At 38.2% G+C, this 14,295-nt stretch overlaps 1 protein-coding gene across 14 annotated transcripts in view; it reads left to right on the top strand.

Annotated features, from left to right (window-relative positions):
- The window catches only part of SYNE2 (spectrin repeat containing nuclear envelope protein 2), a 319,309-nt gene that overhangs the window by 246,875 nt on the left and 58,139 nt on the right, over nucleotides 1–14,295 (top strand). For all 14 annotated transcript variants that reach the window (XM_036906082.2, XM_036906091.2, XM_057488386.1 and 11 more), the window contains 3 exons: nucleotides 984–1,160; nucleotides 3,037–3,192; nucleotides 4,525–4,677. In XM_036906082.2, coding sequence (XP_036761977.2) covers nucleotides 984–1,160; nucleotides 3,037–3,192; nucleotides 4,525–4,677 — 486 coding nt within the window. The remainder of the gene's footprint in view (nucleotides 1–983; nucleotides 1,161–3,036; nucleotides 3,193–4,524; nucleotides 4,678–14,295) is intronic.

Raw genomic sequence — 14,295 nt, 5'->3', positions numbered from 1 at the left:
CCTGGCATCTAGTAGGTGTTAGTTAAATGTTCTTTGAGTAGAGGGTGTATAAGGAGAATTTGATACCCTTTTTAGAAATAGTTATGTAGGTAGCCGCCTCTGTGCTATTTGACTTCAAGTAGACTTAGCTAACGCTTAACAAGCCACATGGAATCATCTATTGTATGCCAGGCGTGTTCACCACTAGGAATACAGAGATGAATACCCCAGTCATTTCTTTCAAAGACCTCACAGGCTGATGGATCTAGCCTCTGTAAGGCAGTTGAATGGCTCAGTCACAAAGCATGATGTTAGAAGGATTTTACTTTTATATGTGGTTATATCCTAACTTCAGTGAGTAGTAGATATTTAGAGGGTCCGCATCTATGTGTTGTCACAGGCTCCAGCAAACTAGGTTTGTGCTCCAAAGGATGACTGAAGGAGGTACTAGAACCTACCAGGATAAACCTAGCAAGTTTCAGGGTAGACAGAAGCATGTTTGGTCCTGGGTATGTTTAGGATTGCTGTAGAACTTAGTCATCCAAACTGGGGCCCATACTGTCCCCAGGGAAACAGAGAAAGTGCCTGAACTGGCCAACGTCCTTAAAGGTGTCCCTGGGTTTTCTGGGAATGTCTTTAACTTCAGACTTTTCCCATCCTATCATTTCTATGAGCCCATGACTGGCTCTGAATTTCAGGAAGCCACCTGTAGGAACCTTTTACCAGTCCCTGGGTCTTGATTTTAGTCAGATGATGTAGCTACCATACATGGTACTGCCTTTGACTTTTCAGTCTCCTTGAAAGTGGTCTCTCTGTTCCCAGAAATGTGAAATTCCCAAAAGACTCTCCACTCAAAGCATACATCTGGTAGAACATAACTCAAGACAGGTGCCCCTTGGTTAATGGATGGGAGCTTGGTGCCCTCTTGGGTGTGCCAAAGGGAAAATCAGTTCATCTAAACTACTTCAATTCAGGCTTTGGTTCAAGCTTGTTTTTTGTTTCAGGAGTTCAGAATGGAAATGGACTATAAACAATGGATAGTTGACTTTGTTAACCAGTCATTACTTCAGTTAAGCACCTGTGATGTAGAAAGTAAGCGCTATGAGAGAACAGAGTTTGCAGAGCACCTGGGAGAGATGAACCGCCAGTGGCACCGGGTCCATGGAGCGGTAAATAGAAAGGTATGCTCATGTGTCACAGTTTAATGTATGAGTTGGCCATTGCAAAATACCGCTTCCTGAAAAATTTAAAGATACAGTTAATTTACAACTAAGCCTAATAATCTCAATTTATAAATCCTGTGTTTCCACCTTTTCTGATGGTGCATATGAGAGCATAAAAATAGTTCTTATATTTCTTCGAGATTTCTTGGTGGAAAATTGAGTTAGGCAAGTGAAGAGGAAAAATTTTATTAAAGATGATGTCACGTATTATGTGAGGCTACTTAATGGTCAGTGATTTTGACATTTTCTATGAAAGTAGATGTTGAAAAAGCAGCAAAACTATTTCAGTTTGGAAAAAGGAAAAGGAAAAGATATATATATGGCCTTGTGGTTGATTTTCATTCCATGACTGAACAGATTAAGAAAACATTCTTGGAAAAATATTTAATATTTATATATAATTGATAGTGACAATTGGTTGATTTCTTTATCGCATAGAGCATGCATACAAATGGATTTATACAATTAAATTTCAAATCATGAATGGACAAAGCATGGACAATTCACAAACTAAAATTGTAATTAGCAAGTAAACATGGAAAGATTACAATTTCAATTATGAGACTTTCAAAATAAATGTGAATATAACATTATACACTTATAAAATTAGAAAATTTAAGTAAGGTAAAGATAAAAGCCCAAAGCTATCACATTGACACATTGCAGATAATAGCTTACATACCCTTATGGAAAGCATTTGGGAAATTTCTAGAGCCATAACAATCATCCTGTCTTTCAACCAGCAGTCTACCTCTGACACACTTATTTAAAAAAAATAGTCCTTCCTAGTATAACAACAAAGCAAAACTGAAGAAACAAAACAGCAGCAGACTCACAGACCCCAAGAAGGGATTAGCAGTTTGCAAAGGGTAGGAGGTAAGGAGGGTTGGTGGGGAGGGAGGGAGAAGGAAATTAAGGGGCATTAGCAATCACAATATAGGTAGGTCATGGGAAAGCAGTATAGTGCGGAGAAGGTAAGTAGTGACTCTGCACTAATAGACAGTGACTATAATGGGATTGGTGGGGGGACTTGATAATATGGGTGAATGCTGAAACCATAATGTTGCTTATGTGAAATCTTCATAAGATTGTATATCAATGATACCTTAATTTAAAAAAAACATAGCCCATCCTATAAAAAGGAAAATATATGTGCACAAGGTGTTTAAGTCCACATTATTATGAATTGTAGTGAAAAATATAGAATGCCTTAATTTCCAACTACAGGGGAATAAGTCAAATTATACTGTGTCCATTTGATGAAATATTAGATAGCCTTTGAAACTGATATAGGACATGGTAGGTCATGACACAGCAAGTCCCTATGACATATTGGAGAAGGAATACAAAACTTCACATATATTATGAATGTAACCTAATACAAATTGTGAGCATTAGTAGCAAGAAGAATCACATTAGAAACAGTAATTATTAAATCAATAAGTTACTTTTGATATTTTTAAGTGACTCAAGAATCTGGGGAAGGAAAATCTTAACCTTTATATATTTCAGTAGATGATACAGTGAAAAAATACCAAATGTCAGCAGCGTGATGTTATTTTGTACACGCTATGGAACTAAAACAGCCAGCTTTCTTAGGTGCTTAGCTTTCATTTCGAATGTTAGATTTTCTTTTAAAAGGGGATTTTAATTCTATTTCCTTTATTCTATTTAACTCTGTTCATGAATCTTTATTCCAAAAGTTATTGGGAAATTCTATGCAGAAATATTAGAACTCCGAGAAGACACCAAATTATCCTTTTAAAAATAGCATGACATTTACATTTTAAAGCTTGTGGTTTTAAAGTAAGTTTTTATTTATCATAACTTATAGATACAACATTTAGAACAATTTTTGGAAAGTATCACTGAAAATGAAAACAGAGTACAGATTTTGAACAACTGGATGGAGGCACAAGAGGAGAGGCTGAAAACGTTACAAAAACCCGAAAGTGTGATCTCAGTGCAAAAGATGCTCCTGGACTGTCAGGTGAGAAGGCCCCCGGCGCCTGTCCCGCTCGGTGTGGCCGGGCTCCTCAGTCGTGGCTCCAAGGAGTAGGGCAAGCTGCTGGAGTTTCTGGGGGTTCTTCTGCAGACCCCCATGGCCTTTCTTACGTACAATAGATAATCATCCATGGGTTTCACAAAATTACAAAATACTGTTTTTTATGATAGACAGAAGGAGGTATTTTCATGATTGTTACTGTTGGTAAGAGATTTAAATGTTACCTGAGGAAAAAAAATGTTCAAAGGGAATTTTGATTAAGACATTTACCAGTTTTTGTGTTTTTTATAATTTACCCAATACTCACAAAATTACTCTGAAGTTTCCATTATTTTTCATATTCCATTTTGTATCTTCAGAGAAAAACAATGTTCTTTTACTTACTGTGTCATGTGTTCTAAAGGACTGCTTGTGTCTTGGGGCCACTGTCTAAATCTTTGGGCTTGAGGGTGTTGGCCGTGCCCTCATTTTGTTCCGATGTCATATGCCAGGTCACTTAGTCTTTGAGGTACCCTCTCCCAAATGCACACTAACCATTAAGCGCTGCCCTGACGGTGTCACTCCCTACTGAGAACACTTCAGCTGTCCCTGCTGCAGACACTGCAGCTCATGCTGCTCCCACACCTAGTACAGTAATGGCTCAGCTCAGTGCCGGGACAGTCAGGTCAGACCCCAGTTCTGCTTGGAAGGTTGCTAAATAATCCTGGACAGAGTATGTGAACAGCAATACCACCACAGAGATCTTTTCAAATGGTCACATCCTGTTTCTAATGACCCATTAGCCATTTGGACTTTGAAATTCTTATAGCCACCTCAGATTCAACAGACTTCTGTCTAGAAGCCTACAGCCCACAGCTCTGTGCTTATCCCCCAGCAGGCCATCCTGGGCTCACTAGAGTACTCAGCTCTGCACAGCATGGATGCCATTGCTATCTTCCAAATGAGAAAATGCAGGCTTGGAGGTTCGATGACTTAATGCCTGGTCACACAGCCAGTACAGGGCAGATGTGGAATGAGGACTAGATCTCAACTCTTTATACCATGACTGATGATAAGGATTTGTTACCTAGACTCTTCTAAAATTTAGAGCCATGTAGTAATTGAAATTATTGTCAACATGTATATTGTAATAATGTAAATTCATACTGTAATTAATCATTGTAAAAATTTGAGTATATTATGGTTAAAATGTTTTTGGTGTAATGTTACCTAGTTATATAGTCTGATGGCATTTTTACTTGAAAAGAGAGAATTCCTGTATCTTATACCTAATTGTTTTGTAATGTGCATATGAAAACCTTTTCTTTTACCTCCTAGGATATAGAAAATCAACTTGCAATTAAATCCAAAGCACTGGATGAGTTGAGACAAAGTTATCTGACTTCAGAGAGTGGGATGATGCCATTGTTAAAAGATACAGCATCAAGGATTGATGGGTTATTTCAAAAGAGAAGCAGTGTTATCCACCAGGTACTAGAATTCATTTGAAGGGCCCTGTTCCTTTTCATATATCCTTCTTTTATCTTACTGGTTGTTGTTTAATCATGGAGACTAACTCTATGCCAAAAATTAAAAACTTACTGAGGGAAATACTAAAGTGAAGTAGAGAAAAACATTTAAAACCACCCTCCCCCTGCTTTTTTTGTGGGGGGGCATTGTATAACTAGAGGCAAAGCCTCCAATTCAGACATCATTGGTAGGCTGAAATCACTTAGTTATCTTTGTTTTGTCTAATGTCATCTCACCCCCCGACCAAGCAGAGCATCTGGCATTGTTTCCTGGCCAGATACACAGGAGCAGCTATGAAGAAGCAGCTCAGATTCCCCACATATACAAAGAGATGCCTCAGGGAGGGAATGATCCTGCCTCATAGCGTTCATTAAGCTAGAAGCATGGTCAGCATAGGAGGAATTCCAGAGGTGAAGAAAAAGCCTAGAGGAAGGACATGGAAAACATCTGGTAATTTTATGAAAGACATATCAGAGCCTCATTTACCCTTTCAGGAGGAGAGCACCAAAGGAAAAAAAAGACGGGCAACTCCTATGTGCAATCTTGACATTTCCCTACAAATAGAAGGAGAAAACTATAAATATTAATCACTTATAGGTATATGTGTTTCCCACATAGTCCTTATTGTAGATTTGTCATCTACTAAAATCTATAACCATTGTTCCAAGAAGGAATTGGGAATAACCTGTATGAATGAAATCCATCAACAACCCTCAGCCTTATTCCTCCCTGAGATCTCAGGCAGGAAAATAGGCATGAGATTAACATATCTTGTGTGAGTCATTTGTTAAACATATCTTCTGTGAGGTACTATATTCAATGCCAAGGGTGCAGAAATAAACAAGAAAATAAATGGGTCCTACAAAAGAGCTCACGGGCTACTAGAGGAAACACACATGAACAGATAATTGCAACACAGTGAATTACAGTACAATAGAAATGTAGAAATGAAAAAAGATTGAACTAAAAACATAAAGATACTCTAGCATAGAGAGAGATATAGAAAAATGGAATAGAATTGAGAGTCCAGAAATAAACCCTCACATTTATGGTCAATTGATTTTCCACAAGGATGCCAAGACAATTCAGTGTGGCAAAAAAATAGTCTTTTCAAAAAAATGGTACTAGAAAACTGGAAATCCATATTGAAAAGAATAAAGTCAGACCTCTACATTCACACAGTATACAAAAATTAATTCAAAATGAGTCAAAGATACAAATGTAAGAGCTAAAACTATAAAACTCTTAGAAGAAAACATAAGTGAAAATCTTCACAACTTTGGATTAGACAGTGGATTCCTAGATATGACACCAAAAGCACAAGCAAGCAAAGAAAAAATAAATGTGACTTCACCAAAATTGAATACTTTTTGTTTCAAAGGACACCATCAAAAAGTGAAATAAAAAACCGCAGAATAGAAGAAAATATTTCTTCCTTAACTGTATCTAGAATATATTAAAAAAAATTAATTACAACTCAGTAATAAAAGGACAAATAACCAGAGGGAAAAGATGGGCAAATGATCTGAATAGACATTCCTCTAAAGAATATATACAAATGCCCTATAAATACATGAAAAGATGCTCAATCTCATTAATCATCAAGGAAACACAAATCAAAACTACAATGAACACTACTTCACACCCATTCTGATGGCTATAATAAAAAGACAAGGATATGGAAACATTGAAAACTTCATACTCTGCTGGAGAATGTAAAATGGCCCAGCTATTTTGAAAAACAGCTATGAATATGTCTACATATATTTGTATATGTGACAGTATGGCTGGTCCTCAAATTTTTAAACATAAAGTTACCATACAACTCAACATTTCTACTCCTAGCTGTCTACCCAAGAGAAATGAAACATGTCCACACCAAAACTTGTACATGAATGTTCATAGCAGGATGATTCGTAATAGCCAAAAGGTAGAAACAATCCAAATGCTCACCAAGCTATATAAATAAAGAGGGTGTAGCCATGTAATGGAATAGTATTTAGCCATGAAAAAGGAATGAAGTACTACTACCTGCTACAGCACTGATGGCCTTGAAAACTGGTAAGTAAAAGAAGCCAGTTACAAAGACCACATATTGCATGATTCATTTATGTGAAATGTCCAGAATAGGCAAATCTCTAGAGACCAAAAAAAGTAGATTAATGGCTAAGGAAGGATTGGGGAGAGAATGAGGACTGTTAATGGGTATGGGTGATGAAAACATTCTAAAACTGATTATAGTGTTTATATGCACTAAGTAGGTGAATTGTATGGAATGTAAATGATATCTCAATAACACTGATTTTATTGAAATGCAGAGGACAAGAGACCTAGGTCATCCACCCATAAGCTCTCCAGAGTCAATATAGCCTAGGGTTTAAGAGCAAGGGCTTTGAGTCTCTGCCTAAACAATGATCCTGGCATCACCATTTTCCATCTGTGTCCTAGGGCAGGTACTTAATGTCTTAAAGCTTCAATTGCCTGCTCTATAAAATAGGGATGATAAACCTACAAACTTCTCTCTACATTTGTAGCAGTACCTATGCAGCACTCAGTGAATTCTGCACTACTGGTTGATACCATTTTGAAAATGATCCTCCCCCTCGTTTGGGGTTTAGTGTGGTATGCTTAATGGTTTCCTATCCTCTCTCTCAGAGATACCATTTCTCTCCAGGAAACTCTAATATTCCAAGGGGTTATAGTTAGGAGCACCAGAAGTTGCATCAGCTTTACACGTAGAAGCCGTGAAGACCTTACGGAGCCTGAACCACGGCAGGGCCTTGTGTAGGCATGTGCCTGTAGGCACTTTTGTATCAGAATCAACCCTGTCATCCAGGGGGGTCCCAGCTTCTGCGAGCTATTTATGAGGAGTTCTCTTCCTGCCTCCCTTTTTTCCCTCCTATCTTCTCTTCTTTAATATTGATTGGTTCTTTTTCTGAGCCATGCAACCCTTATAAAGACATTGGCCACATAATTGCCAGTGTGAGACTTACCATCCTGGCATCCCAGGTGTTTCATCTGTCCCTGTGTGGGGCAGGGTTTGAGGAATCCTTCCCAGCCCTGTGGATGTACAGTGCGCCCTGCAGTCATCAGGCAGAGAATAGAGCACCTGATCCAGGCCCGTGAGGCCACATCCAAAACCAGGCATCACATACAAATAAACCTCCAGTCAGGCCGACAGTGATCACACTCCGTCTCTATTCAGATCTTATTTTAAACTGACCCTTTTGAGTGTACAATTCAGTGGGTTTTAGTGTATTCACAGAGGTACACAACCGTCTATACTGTATGATTAGAGAACATTCTCATCACCTCAAAAAATAAACCTCCTTCCTGTTAGCAGTCACTCCCTATTCACTTAGTTCCTGGAAACCACTTATCTGCTTTCTGTCTCTATGGATTTGTCTGTTCTGGGCATTTCATATACAATATTTAGTCTTTATGTCTGCTTTCACTTAGCATGTTTTCAAGGTCACCAATATAAGAGCATATATCAGCATTTCTTTTCATGGATAACTACTGTTCCGTGTATGAGTGTACCACGCTTAGTTTATCCACTGATGGACTTTGGGTTGTTCACACTCATAGGCTATTAGGAATCATGCTACTATGAACATTTATGTACAGGTTATTATTTTTTTGTAGATAATTATTTTTTTATTGAAGGGTAGTTGACACACAGTATTACATTACATTAGTTTCAGGTGTACAACACAGTGATTCAACATTTATATACATGATAATTGTAGATACCAGCTATCACCATACCAAGTTGTTACAATATTTTGACTATATTCCTTATACATTACATCCCGGTTACTTATTTTACAATCGGAAGTGTGCATTTTTTTTGTGTGTGTGAGGGCATCTCTCATATTGATCAAATGGTTGTTAACAACAATAAAATTCTGTATAGGGCAGTCAATGCTCAATGTCCAATCATCAATCCAACCCAAGCCTAATTTTCATCAGTCTCCAATCTTCTGAAGATTAACAAACAAGTTCTTACATGGAGAACAAATTCTTACATAGTGAATAAGTTACATGTTGAACAGTACAAGGGCAGTCATCACAGAAACTTCCAGTTTTGCTCATGCATTATGAACTATAAACAGTTCAAATATGAATACTCATTTGATTTTTATACTTGATTTATATGTGGATACCACATTTCTCTATTATTCTTTTTAATAAAATGCTGAAGTGGTAGGTAGATACGAGATAAAGGTAGAAAACATAGTTTAGTGTTGTAAGAGAGCAAATGTAGATGATCAGGTGTGTGCCTGTAGACTATGTGTTAATCCAAGCTAGACCAGGGCAATAAAACATCCACGTATGCAGAAGATTTCTCTCAGAACAGGGGGGGTGAGGTGCTAAGCCTCACCTCTGTTGATCCCCAATTTCTCACCTGATGGCCCCCCTGCGACTGGGCCTGTCTTAGGTTGTTCCTCCCTTGAGGAATCTTACCCGTCTCTGGCTAACCAGTCATCTTCCGGGGCCATACAGGGAAATGTAAAGTTAGTAAGTGAGAGAGAAGCCTTATTGTATGAAAAGGTTAGCTTTTTACTTCTTTGCATATTTATGCCCTGTGGCTTCTATGCCCAGCATTTGTCTTGAGGTATCTTTACCACTAGGAAGAATTATGATACTCAGTAAATTTGATATGAGGCACGAATTCTATTTAAGGGTTGTAATTAGGAAGGAAGAAGAAAAGCTATAGAAGTAGCAGGCGGAAGAAAACATGGGAAGATTATTTCTTTGACATATCTTCTTGTAGAGTAACTTCAGCATGTATAGGTTCTAAACTACTAATTAAATTGCGCACACACATTAACATAATAGGAGTATAGTTACATAACCAAAGCATACCTGTAATTACCAGCCATCTCCAGTGAAACCAAGAAAACCAGTTAGGCACCTTAGGCATTTGTGAAAACTTCTCTATGATATGGTGGATATTGTCCAACTGAACTTGAACAGTCTGAGAGAAAGCAGACAAATTAAAACAACCCATTCCTGGGGAATGTTCACATCCCTTATGTTCTTTTAACAGTAAATAGTCTGTAGTTGTAAGATTTTGGAGCGCTACAATTTGCACTTCTCCTAATTCTTGATTGAGTTCCAACAGTATAGATCCAGTCAAATTTGTTGTTTTACTGTATGCACAGGCCAGCTTAGATATCTCCTTCTTCATTCCCATGGCAAGTCCAGGAGCTGGTGGGATGAGTGCATCTACAGCTGTAGCAGTGCGTGGATCTTTGTTGGGGTTTTTTGATGATCATCTTCTGGCATGAGTCTTCCAGAGAGTGCTGATGTTGGAAGTTCTTTTTCGTATCGTATCTTAGTTGATCTTCGGGGTACCCCAATTAGGCTTTGATCCTCTGTATAAACAAACAGGCCTGTTGCCTACACTTATATGCCCTTTATACCCTTGTGTAGAACTCATTGGAGGTCACCACACAGAAACTGCCTTTTTTTTTTTTTAGTATCATTAATCTACACTTACATGACAAATATTATGTTTACTAGACTCTCCCCTATACCAGGTCCCCCTTATAAACCCCTTTACAGTCACTGTCCATCAGCATAGCAAAATGTTGTAGAATCACTGCTTGCCTTCTCTGTGTTGTACAGCCCTCCCTTTTCTCCTACCCCCCATGCATGCTAAACTTAATACCCCCTTACATCTCCCCCCCTTATCCCTCCCTACCCACCCATCCTCCCCAGTCCCTTTCCCTTTGGTACCTGTTAGTCCATTCTTGACTTCTGTGATTCTGCTGCTGTTTTGTTCCTTCAGTTTTTCCTTTGTTCTTATACTCCACAGATGAGTGAAATCATTTGGTATTTCTCTTTCTCCGCTTGGCTTATTTCACTGAGCATAATACCCTCCAGCTCCATCCATGTTGCTGCAAATGGTAGGATTTGCCCTTTTCTTATGGCTGAGTAGTATTCTATTGTGTATATGTACCACATCTTCTTTATCCATTCATCTATCGATGAACATTTAGGTTGCTTCCAATTCTTGGCCATTCTAAATAGTGCTGCGATAAACATAGGGGTTCATTGGTCTTTCTCAAACTTGATTGCTGCATTCTTATGGTAAATCCTAGGAGTGCAATTCCTGGGTCAAATGGTAAGTCTGTTTTGAGCATTTTGATGTACCTCCATACTGCTTTCCACAATGGTTGAACTAATTTACATTCCCACCAGCAGTGTAGGAGGGTTCCCCTTTCTCCACAGCCTCGCCAACATTTGTTGTTGTTTGTCTTTTGGATGGCAGCCATCCTTACTGGTGTGAGGTGATACCTCATTGTAGTTTTAATTTGCATTTCTCTGGTAATTAGCGATGTGGAGCATCTTTTCATGTGTCTGTTGGCCATCTGTATTTCTTTTTTGGAGAACTGTCTGTTCAGTTCCTCTGCCCATTTTTTAATTGGGTTATTTCTGTTCTGTTTGTTGAGGCATGTGAGCTCTTTATATATTCTGGACGTCAAGCCTTTATCGGATCTGTCATTTTCAAATATATTCTCCCATACTGTAGGGTTCCTTTTTGTTCTATTGATGGTGTCTTTTGCTGTACAGAAGCTTTTCAGCTTAATATAGTCCCACTTGTTCATTTTTGCTGTTGTTATCCTTGCCCGGGAAGATATGTTCAAGAAGAGGTCACTCATGTTTATGTCTAAGACGTTTTTGCCTATGTTTTCTTCCAAGAGTTTAATGGTTTCATGACTTACATTCAGGTCTTTGATCCATTTTGAGTTTACTTTTGTATATGGGGTTAGACATTGGTCCAGTTTCATTCTCCTACATGTAGCTGTCCAGTTTTGCCAGCACCACCTGTTGAAGAGACTGTCATTTCGCCATTTTATGTCCATGGCTCCTTTGTTAAATATTAATTGACCATATATGTCTGGGTTAATGTCTGGATTCTCTAGTCTGTTCCATTGGTCTGTGGCTCGGTTCTTGTGCCAGTACCAAATTGTCTTGATTACTATGGCTTTATAGTAGAGCTTGAAGTTGGGGAGTGAGATCCCCCCTACTTTATTCTTCTTTCTCAGGATTGCTTTGGCTATTCGGGGTCTTTGGTGTTTCCATATGAATTTTTGAATTATTTGTTCCAGTTCATTGAAGAATGTTGCTGGTAGTTTCATAGGGTTTGTATCAAATCTGTATATTGCTTTGGGCAGGATGGCCATTTTGATGATATTAATTCTTCCTAGCCACGAGCATGGGATGAGTTTCCACCTGTTAGTGTCCCCTTTAATTTCTCTTAAGAGTGACTTGTAGTTTTCAGAGTATAAGTCTTTCACTTCTTTGGTTAGGTTTATTCCTAGGTTTTTTTTTTTTTTTTATGCAATTGTGAATGGAGTTGTTTTCCTGATTTCTCTTTCTGTTGGTTCATTGTTAGTATATAGGAAAGCCACAGATTTCTGTGTGTTGATTTTGTATCCTGCAACTTTGCTGTATTCCGATATCAGTTCTAGTAGTTTTGAGGAGGAGTCTTTAGGATGTCATCTGCAAATAGTGACAGCTTAACTTCTTCTTTACCAATCTGGATTCCTTGTATTTTTTTGTTTTGTCTGATTGCCGTGGCTAGGACCTCCAGTACTATGTTAAATAACAGTGGAGTGAGTGGGCATCCCTGTCTAGTTCCCGATCTCAGAGGAAATGCTTTCAGCTTCTCGCTGTTCAATATAATGTTGGCTGTGGGTTTATCATAGATGGCTTTTATTATGTTGAGGTACTTGCCCTCTATTCCCATTTTGCTGAGAGTTTTTATCATGAATGGATATTGAACTTTGTCAAACGCTTTTTCAGCATCTACGGAGATGATCATGTGGTTTTTGTCTTTCTTTTTTTTGATGTGGTGGATGATGTTGATGGACTTTTGAATGTTGTACCATCCTTGCATCCCTGGGATGAATCCCACTTTGTCACGGTGTATGATCCTTTTGATGTATTTTTGAATTCAGTTTGCTAATACTTTGTTGAGTATTTTGCATCTACGTTCATCAGGGATATTGGTCTATAGTTTTCTTTTTTGGTGGGGTCTTTGCCTGGTTTTGGTATTAGGGTGATGTTAGCTTCATAGAATGAGTTTGGGAGTATCCCCTCCTCCTCTATTTTTTGGAAAACTTTAAGGAGAATGGGTACTATGTCTTCCCTGTATGTCTGATAAAATTCCGAGATAAATCTATCTGGCCCGGGGGGTTTGTTCTTTGGTAGTTTATTGATTACCGCTTCAATTTCGTTGCTGGTAATTGGTCTGTTACATTTTCTGTTTCTTTCTGGGTCAGTCTTGGAAGGTTGTATTTTTCAAGGAGGTTGTCTATTTCTCCTAGGTTTCCCAGCTTTTTAGCATATTGGTTTTCATAGTATTCTCTAATAATTCTTTGTATTTCTGTGGGGTCCGTCGTGATTTTTCCTTTCTCGTTTCTGATACTGTTGATTTGTGTTGACTCTCTTTTCCTCTTAATAAGTCTGGCTAGAGGCTTATCTATTTTGTTTATTTTCTCGAAGAACCAGCTCTTGGTTTCCTTGATTTTTGCTATTGTTTTATTCTTCTCAATTTTATTTATTTCTTCTCTGATCTTTATTATGTCCCTCCTTCTGCTGACCTTAGGCCTCATTTGTTCTTCTTTTTCCAATTTCGATAATTGTGACATTAGACCATTCATTTGGGATTGTTCTTCCTTTTTCAAATATGCTTGGATTGCTATATACTTTCCTCTTAAGACTGCTTTTACTGTGTCCCACAGAAGTTGGGGCTTAGTGTTGTTGTTGTCATTTGTTTCCATATATTGCTGGATCTCCATTTTGATTTGGTCATTGATCCATTGATTATTTAGGAGCGTGTTGTTAAGCCTCCATGTGTTTGTGAGCCTTTTGCTTTCTTTGTACAGTTTATTTCTAGTTTTATGCCTTTGTGGTCTGAAAAGTTGGTTGGAAGGATTTCAATCTTTTGGAATTTACTGAGGCTCTTTTTGTGGCCTAGTATGTGGTCTATTCTGGAGAATGTTCCATGTGCACTTGAGAAGAATGTATATCCTGTTGCTTTTGGATGTAGAGTTCTATAGATGTCTATTAGGTCCATCTGCTCTACTGTGTTTTTCAGTGCTTCCGTGTCTTTACTTATTTTCTGCCCGGTGGATCTATCCTTTGGGGTGAGTGGTGTGTTGAAGTCTCCTAGAATGAATGCATTGCCGTCTATTTCCCCCTTTAGTTCTGTTAGTATTTGTTTCACATATGCTGGTGCTCCTGTGTTGGGTGCATATATATTTAGAATGGTTATATCCTCTTGTTGGACTGAACCCTTTATCATTATGTAGTGTCCTTCTTTATCTCTTGTTACTTTCTTTGTTTTGACGTCTATTTTGTCTGATATTAGTACTGCAACCCCTGCTTTCTTCTCGCTGTTGTTTGCCTGAAATATGTTTTTCCATCCCTTGACTTTTAGTCTGTATATGTCTTTGGGTTTGAGTTGAGTTTCTTGTAAGCAGCATATAGATGGGTCTTGCTTTTTTATCCATTCTATTACTCTATGTCTTTTGATTGGTCCATTCAGTCCATTGACATTTA

This window comes from Manis pentadactyla, chromosome 11, assembly GCF_030020395.1.
Source record: "Manis pentadactyla isolate mManPen7 chromosome 11, mManPen7.hap1, whole genome shotgun sequence".
Taxonomy (NCBI): Eukaryota; Metazoa; Chordata; class Mammalia; order Pholidota; family Manidae; genus Manis; species Manis pentadactyla.
This window is presented reverse-complemented; position numbering and strand designations above follow the sequence as displayed.